The following is a 9094-nucleotide window of genomic DNA, read 5'->3' as shown; positions in this document are numbered from 1 at the left end:
CCTGCGTGTGAATGGGATTCAACACATCAGATCTGCGCCCTATCACCCATCCACCAATGGCCTGGCTGAACGATTCGTCCAGACTCTGAAGAAGGCTCTAAAGACATCGCAGGGTAAGGGTTCCCTAAACCAGCGATTGAACACTTTTCTGTTGTCTTATAAGAACACGCCACATGCAGTCACTAAAGTCTCTCCAGCTACAGCACTGCTGAAACGACAGCTACGCAGCAGACTAGACCTGCTGAGACCAACAGGAACCAAGCAGATTGTCTTGTCACAACAGCGAATACAGGTGGAGAGGCGATGTAAGGTGAAGTGCAGAAGTTTCAACAGAGGTGACAGCATACTTGCTCGTAATTATGGAAAGGGTGCAAAATGGGTACCCACAACCATTCTTGCACAAACTGGCCCTGTTTCGTACATTGTTGAAACAAAAGACAATCAGACATGGAGGAGACATGTTGACCAGTTATTGTCTTCAGCAACCTCCATTGATGATTCCTGTGATTTGGAGGCCCAACAACAACAACAACTGCACTTCCCATCTCACATCAACCCGGATCAGGGTGTAGTACCAGAAATCTTGCCCACACCACCTGCTAGTGAACCTCGGGTAATCGTTCCTTTTGAGAAACTCTCCATCGTTATCCGACTAGAGTGCGGAAACCACCACAAAGATTGGGGCAGAATAATCCCCAGGGTTCAGCCAGGGAAACGAGGCAGTCTACCCTCTTTCCCTAGTGTTAGAATTTATGTGCATATATATTTAAAAGTGTTTATATCGTTAATGTTCCTAAAGTAAAAAAAAAAAAAAAAAAAAACCTATATATATTGTCTAAAGTGTTTAGTTGTTGAAGTTGATGTTGAAAGTAAAAGGGGAGGAGTATGTTGTGTATTGCATTTTAAGCATTGTGTATTTTGTCCTTACGACTCCCCGTACTGGTGCTCCGTTATATAGCACATGCGCAGTATACACTGAATGTCACCTGTAGACCAGTGAACAGAGAGTAAAGCTGTGTTTATGCAAAGGCTCGTGTCAGTGTCGTCGTTTAACGCAGTATACGATCATATAACGAAGATGTAACAGTAACACATACATGAATTTCCAGTGCTGATGCCGCGCGCTCTCCTGTTGCGGTCTTTGATCTTGAAATGAGCTGATAATTAATAAAATGCAGCGCTTATCTTTTGATTTCATCAAGGTGAACTCCATTAAATTTCAATATAGGGAGGGATATGAAGATTGGATTTATATCCGTTTTGCAACGACACATGGCCAAGTGTAAATTGAAACGTTTTAACAAATCAGATAGATATCCGATCAGTGAAAACGCATGACCAGGTGTAAACAGGCCCTTAACATTATCAAAGAATAGTTTCACTGACAGTCTAGAGTTCAAGCACTCTCAAAAACTCTGAAGCTGTTTACACCGTGAAATAAATATCTTACTTACAGATTCAAACACACATCTGCACTTTGTTGTTTCTAAGGAGAGAGTTTGCCAGAAAGAGATATTCAGTCTGCTGCAAGCGAGTAAAGAAAACACCAGCATTTTAGCGATGACTCATCTGAACGTCTCTGATTGGTCATTGCAATCATAAACTCAACGGCATTGTGTGTGATTGGTTATAATGCGCAGTGCTGTACGTCTGTCTCTGGCTCAGCGCCAGCCAGCGAACACAGATTTGAATTTAGCAGCAGAAGATATGATGAGCTGAACTAATCACGCTGGTGTGATTGTGTCAAATATAGAAAATATCATTCGGCTCTTTCTTGTCTTTTGAAAGCTGCATTCAAAATCCACTTGGCTCAAAAAATCTGAGGAGGCACGTGCCCCTTCACTTTGAATGGGCATGACGCCTCTGATCAGGATGTAGGATCAGCAGATCTAAATTCTTAAATTTCCAATCCCACATTCCTTAATGAATATTATTTGAATTTCTAATTCACTTGACACTTGACAATAAAACGCGGAACACACAACTCTATTATTTATTCACCACACTTGCTTACTTTTTTTATCAAATTTTTTCATTTCAAATTTGCACATATCAGACCTGTACACACATAATTATCTATATTATATATTGTGTTTTTGCTGTTTTGTACATTGCCTATTTGGATAGTTGTATTATTCTTTTATTATATGTGTCCTGTCCTGTTGCTGTCTTTCTGTTGCACTGTGGAGCTTCTGTCACTAAAACAAATTCCTCGCACGTGTAAACATACTTGGCCAATAAAGCTCATTCTGATTCGGATTCTAATTGAATCAGTACATTCTGTTTTCCACTTGTATTTAAAAAAAAATATGGGGTGGTGATGGCGCAGTGGATAAGACACATGCCTTTGGTGTGAGAGACCCGGGTTCGAACACCAATGTGTCCCTGAGCAAGACACTTAACCCCTAGTTGCTCCAGAGGCGTGCGACCTCTGACATATAGAGCAATTGTAAGTCGCTTTGGATAAAAGCGTCAGATAAATGTAAATGTAAAAAAAAAGAAGTTAAAAGCAAACTCCCTGTCACAAAGAAGGCATCCTGTATTTGCAGAAATATAATAAGGGTAGGTGGCAAACTTCTTAAAGGATTCGGTTATGTCTGATATATCAGTAATCTGTAGCATCTAGGCATGTTCAAAACATCCACACTGAAAAAAAAATGATTAATTGAATTTACTAAAAAAAAATTAAGGAAGTGGTTGCAATCAATTTATTTAATCTACATTTAAATAAACAAATTTAGTTAACTAAGTTTCAACATTTTTTTTAATTACAAGTAGCTCAAAGTTACGTGGAGATGGTGGCACCCGGTCTAGCAAAATGTAAAGTAAATGTAATGAAGAAATGGTCCGAGATATGTAGTGGTTGTACCAGAATGTTATCTGTAGAACAATTGCGTGTGTAAATTAAGTCGAGTTGGTTGCCTGATTTGTGCGTGCTAGTAGTTTTGAGGCGTTTGAGATCAACTGAAGCTAGGAGTGACTGGAAGTCTGTAGCATAAGGCCTGTCTAGGTGAATGTTGAAATCGCCGAACACTAAGAGTGGAGTGCCATCCTCCATGAAAGAGGACAGCAGTCCGTCCAGCTCATCTAGGAAGGTTGCTAGAATTTGGCCAGGGGGACGGTAGATTACCACAATCTGGAGTCTTATAGGAGCTGTTACAGTAATGGCATGATATTCAAATGAGTTGAGATTGCCTAGGGGAGAGTGGGTAGAGTATTTCCAATTGTTAGAAATGAGCAAACCAGTGCCCCCACCCCGGCCAACTTGCCTAGGGGTGTGAGAGAAAGAGAAATTGTTAGAGAGAGCAGCTGGGGTTGCCGAGTCTTCTGGACGAATCCAGGTCTCAGTCAAGCCCAGGATGCTGAGTGTGGAATGTAAGGAAAAAGCAGAAATGAAGTCGGCTTTGTTGACAGCTGACTGGCAATTCCAAAGACCCACAGAGAAAGAAAGAGGTACAGTGGAAGATGTAGAGATAGGGCGCAGGTTAGCAGTGTTACGTAGCCTTCTGCGTGTGTTTTTAGAGCGAGGTTGAGACAGAACCGTAATGGTTTGGATTGCAAACTATTGCAGCAAGACAGTAAAGAGATACTCTATTCTATTTTTTTTTTTTTTTTTTTGCAGCACATTCTCAGGTTTGACTCGTTTGTTCTCAAATATTTCTCATGTCTCATTTGTGTCTACTTCTATTTCTCCTCAGGAATTTTAGGAGAAACATCTGAAATGCTTTTGATACAAAAATAAGAGATATAGGAGAATCTCATCTAAGTCTCCTAAGCTTAGAATGAATGGCGTAAGAAAACAGTGAATTCATTTTTTATGCCTGTCACTTATTAAATGCTGAATGCTGTTAAAGTTTAAACTGTCATGAGATTCAGAAGCCACAATTCAGTTCAATCAAATTCAGGCAAACCATTCAAGTCATATTTACTCCACAAACGTCTAAAGGCTCATCATCACACCATTCATTGACTGATCACTTGTCCCAAAGATTGTTGGTTTGAATTCTGCATGGCAAGATCACCATTTCGCAATATGCTTGCCACATATTTCATGGTCCTGTCTGTTTCTGCTTCCAGCTATATTTGTTTTTGTTTGTTTTTTACAACCTGCTATTTCATGTTAAAATGTGAGGAGTGTTTGTTTTAATTTTAAATGAATTTTAACTTCAAAAACCTTTTTATAATATGAAGGTTTTTGTAATAGTAAGTGATCAGGTGGGCGTGAGGAAGGCAGGTCTAATGTGAAAGGTGTGGTCAGGTGGAGCATGTAAAAGGAAAGTAGATGTGTGTATACGAAACTGACTTCATAAAAGAAAAAGAGAAGCAGAAAAATAGACAGAAAATCGTGGACACAGCAAGGTGAGTACATTAATGCAATTATTAGTAATTCCATTTTTTTCCCGATCTGTTGTTTTCTTTATCACATTTAATTACTCAAGTTCCAAAGTAACAATCCAGAAAGCAACTTTCAGTTTTGTTTCTGCATCAGGGTGAGTCACTTTCAACTGGGTACCTTTACATTACTGTATGGTTAAAGACACTTTTTTCTCTATAAAATAGTGCAAGATTGTTTAAAAAATAATTTATTATGAAAGCATACATGCAATTTTAGCATATTGTTCAAATGAATTATGTTATGTAAAATAACATTATATAAAGATAATTATAAATTGTACATGCAGTCGCCAAAATGTAAAATCTTGTAATGGTTAAAATGATAAAGGCATGATTGTATTACAGAGACTGATCACGAATGGAAGAAATTGTAATTTATATAACAATGTCATTCAAAAATCATTTGTAAAAGACGGCATTTGACTATCAAATTATCTAGTGAGTTCAACAGCTGACATGAGCACACAAGCATTGCATGTTTGGTCAAAGCCATTTTCTGACACAAAGAATAATAGTAATAGTTTTATTTAATCCTTTTTAACACATGACAGTATATTTGTCTCACTCTGATCGCACAATATTCATATTTGCTGCAGCACACTTTAAAGACTCATACCTAGTGTCTGTAAAACTATTGTTTTTAATATTGCCTATAAAGTGTTTGTGTATGTAGTATGCGGCATGGTTGTAATTGCATTACAATGGGCCAATGCTTGTTGTGTTTAATAAAATACAATTAATAAAACATTATTTGAGCAGAACTACTAAATTCATAGGTACATATTACAAATTTAGTTATTCTAAATCTGTTCTTTTTTAGCAGAAGAAACATTAAAAACACCGCCACCACCACTATGGACTTTGGATTTTTTACAGAGGATAAGTTGTTTAATCATTTCTGCGAAAACAAGACAAAGATGTCAACAATAGAAGAGCCGTTGATGTTTCTCCGACATCTCAAGGACAACAGACTCATTACAGATGAGCTCCATGTAAGCTTGATCTTAAAATTTCAGACCAATAATATATCAATATAGAAGCAGAAAAGGTTTAAAATTTTAAATTTTTGCTTCTCTTTTTTAGAAGCAAAAGCTTGAGAACACTGGTGAAGATAATGGTGTGTATTGTGCCTTGGATTATATTGAAAAACGTGGAAAGAGGAATGTTAGAAAGTTCTGGCAATGTGTGGCCCAGGAGCATATTTTACAGCGATACTCTCAACTCTCTGAAATCACTGCAGACCTGATGAACTGTGAGAAATCCTGCTAGTCTCCATCTGAGAGTAGCTTTATTGTAATATTACACTTCAGCATTGCCGATTTATTTTCTAATTATAGTTTCTAATTTCTCAGCTCTTAAGAGTCAGCTAAACAGAAAAATTAGAGAAAGAGCTAAGAATCGAGGCACAGGAAAAGAAAGAGAGATTAAAAAGAGAAGGACAGAGAGCAACTCTGTGAGTGACCAAGCTGGACCATCATCACAAAGCACTAACAGCCAGAGGACAACAGATAAACGCATGAAGAGAGGTGCGTTCTAAGTCAGATAATTGATTGACCACTTTATCTTTTTATCTGTCTGTCTAAATAATGACATTAAGTTTTGAAACCGTTCTGTTTTTTATTTTGAAAAATTCTCCAGAACTTCAGAGCCCTCCAGACTCCAGTACACAAGAGTGTTTTTTCCGTCCGTCCTTGCATAGGAGAGGAGGTTGCGGTTAAATTTTTATTTAATTAAACACCTTTTGGCATGAACACACATTTGCTGGACACTTTGTGTGCCTTCCCACCATTATTCATAACAAAATGAAACATATAGTAAAATAATTTGTTCATTTTAATGAAATGCTTTTTCCCCTCTTCTCTCAAAGAGGATCTCTGGAACATGCCTGAACACAAGAGATGGCTTCCTGTCACATGTGGGAACAAAGAGGCCTTATTAGACAGAGAAGCATTGTATAACAGTAAGTTATGCTCAATGTTTAAATATCTCAAAGCAGCATAACCTTCTTTCTCGAAGCATTATAACATTATAACAATAAAGAGTACTGCATTTATGCTCTTTTGTTTTACATAGTTGTTTCAAAATAGCGATTTTTAAAATTTCCTTTGTTTGCTTTTTTCCTGACATCGAAAATAATTAGTACAGGCCTATTAATATTAATATTATTTTAGGTGAGCATTTAATTGACAAAGTGGGTTAAAGGAATACTTCACCCAATAATGAAAAATTGCTGAAAATGTACTCACCCCAGACCTAATGAATGTTGTTCATTGGAACAGATTTGTAGAAATTAAGCATTACATCTCTTACTCACCAATGGATCCTCTGCATTGAATGGGTGCCATCAGAATGAGAGTCCAACAGCTGATAAAAACATCACAATAATGCACAAGTAATCCACATGACTCAATCAATCGCTATGTGAAGTGAAAAGCTGTGTTTTTGAATGAAACAAAATCATAATTTAAGACATTTTTATTCTGACGGCACCCATTAACTGCATAGAATCCCCTGGTGAGCAAATTATGTAATGCTAAATTTCCCCAAATCTGCTCTGTTGAAGAAACAGTCTACATATTTTAAGGCTTTAGGGTGAGTTCATTTTCAACCAATTTTTGAGTGAACAATTCCTTTAACAAAATATATTTTTCAAATGTTACATTTGCCATAAAACCCCAGTTTTTACAACGTGATCTACTGTCATTGTTTTTTTGTTTTTGTATGTGTTTTTTTCCAACACGACTTTCACATTACAGTTATTTAATATTCAAATACATTTTCTAATTAATTGATGAGAATTATCTGACTTACTCTATACATAGATCATTTACACAGCTGATTTATTAACATTAAAATGCAACTTTATTTTCAGGAAAGAGGTACTGCATAAAATATAGCAGAGAAATGATATCCCCTTATATTTTTGAGAAAATGGGTGGAAAAGAATCATGCAAGTCCTGGAAAACAAGTATATTATGCCAAGGCACAACCCTCAAGAGTCTCATGGAGGTGAGAACAGGAAGAGTTGATGCTAATGTGTCTTGAATGCATTTTGTCCAAAATGAAACAATATCTTTTCAGTTCTGTGACCTAATTGTAGTCTTTGAAACAAAACAAAACAAAAAGCTATTTTCTTCTAACCTGGTCTCTTTTTCTTTTCAGATGAATATTTTGAAGAGACCTAAACTTAATGGAAAGTTTACCCTTCGCAAATGATGTACCATGCATTATTTATTTTGCATTTTCTGTCACTTAATATACTGAGCTCATGAATCCACTAATTTAAACTCAGTCAATGAATGGACTATGAAATAAAGCTTCCCTGTTTAATAGCTATGTTGCCTTTACATGAAGAGGGCAGCAATGTTTTATAAGAAACTCACTGACAGAACAGGAAGGTGAGGTATATTGCTATAAATAATACAAAGAGTAAGAAAATATATTCCATTCGTTTTTATTAACCACACATGTGCATTAAACATTACATTATGTCAAGATTTCCCAAACTGGGGTTCTGCAGGGGGTTTGTGAGTTTAATGAATAGCTAATAATTATATGTGAAAGTAAAATAAATAATTTAAAAATAATATCAAAATAAAACACTTACTAAATATATATATATATATATATATGTATATATTATTTGTTTACCTGCATGTCATGTGACCATAAACCAATCTCAGAAAACTGTGAAAATGAAAATGTGACACTTAATCAATAAAATATTTATTTTAAAAACTCAAGTAAATATATTAGGGGAAAGATGCTCAAATGACAAAAAAGTAATCATGTGAATTTGTGCATTTTAATGTGTTTCAAAGACAAAGGCCTTCCAAAGACTTAAATAACTTACTGAGTGATAAATAAATTAATAAGTAAATAGATAAAAATTAGTTTATCAGTAGTTGATGTAATGTTGAAGCACTTCTTAAACCTGAAAAGATTTTTGTAAACCCAGTGGTCAAATGCTGTGTGGCCTCTCAATTTTCTGTGTAATTATCCACCTGACTAATGACTGGTCTTTCTGTGAATGTCCACAAAACTGGAAGACTTTCTGAATGTATATAAGCGGTAGGCTAATTTAGGAAGTAAAGATGAAAAAGAGGAATTAGGGAGAATCAATAAATTATGAATATTTATTGCTATTGTGTGAATAATATGTAATCATTTAATCAGTAAAGAGTAACTGTAGTCTGATTACGAGTATTTCAAAATATAATTTAATCTAATTACAGGTACTTGATTTTTGGAATCTGATTATGTAACACATACCTGGTTCTATTGTTGGGCATTTGCAACCAGTGTCGGCCTAGATCCGGCCCACATTTGGCCCGCATGGATTTCACACTGGCTAGATGTGGGCCGGATCTGGGCCAAAACTATGTCGCTGTCTGGGAAGGGTGCATGAGAAGGCTTGGTCGTGCCCTCAAACCACCCACTGCTGCCTGCAGGCGAGAGTGGTATGGTTCTGCTCCTTCCACTGCTCTTCGTGCCCTATTGGGACCCAAAGATAGAGGGAACCACTCTTTTGTTGAGGTTTTGGGTACCAAACAAAAGGAAAACAAAAAAAAAATATTCTCCACCCGGGCCTCCTCCTGGGGAAGGAGTGGTGTGATCACCATCTCCCAAAGAGCTGCTTCCTCCATCTCTTCCGTTTGCCTCTCCACAGGCCGCATAAGCACTGCCAGTCAGACTAGAT

The 9094-nt window shown here is 36.7% G+C and overlaps 1 protein-coding gene across 1 annotated transcript; it reads left to right on the top strand.

Moving 5' to 3' along the window:
* The first annotated feature begins 4253 nt into the window (after positions 1-4253).
* LOC306848892 (uncharacterized protein) lies at positions 4254-7826 on the top strand. The gene is made up of 8 exons (XM_079383678.1): positions 4254-4359; positions 5216-5387; positions 5479-5647; positions 5748-5921; positions 6034-6102; positions 6263-6355; positions 7268-7404; positions 7558-7826. The coding sequence occupies exons 1-8, from the start codon at positions 4283-4285 to the stop codon at positions 7609-7611; spliced, it is 945 nt and encodes a 314-aa protein (XP_079239804.1). The 5' UTR covers positions 4254-4282; the 3' UTR covers positions 7612-7826.
* Positions 7827-9094: the final 1268 nt, after the last annotated feature.

Source organism: Barbus barbus, assembly GCF_936440315.1.
Source record: "Barbus barbus genome assembly, chromosome: 3".
Lineage (NCBI taxonomy): Eukaryota > Metazoa > Chordata > Actinopteri > Cypriniformes > Cyprinidae > Barbus > Barbus barbus.
The sequence above is the reverse complement of the archived record's forward strand: the minus strand, read 5'-3'. Positions and strand labels throughout refer to the sequence as shown.

What these genes read in the sequence shown, in the direction of transcription:
- LOC306848892 (XM_079383678.1), top strand. Translation starts at nt 4,283, where the DNA reads ATGTGTGTATACGAAACTGACTTCATAAAAGAAAAAGAGAAGCAGAAA. An exon ending in CACTGCAGACCTGATGAACT is followed by an intron (nt 5,648 to 5,747) that starts GTGAGAAATCCT and finishes CTAATTTCTCAG; the next exon opens with CTCTTAAGAGTCAGCTAAAC. An exon ending in CCCTCAAGAGTCTCATGGAG is followed by an intron (nt 7,405 to 7,557) that starts GTGAGAACAGGA and finishes TTTTCTTTTCAG; the next exon opens with ATGAATATTTTGAAGAGACC.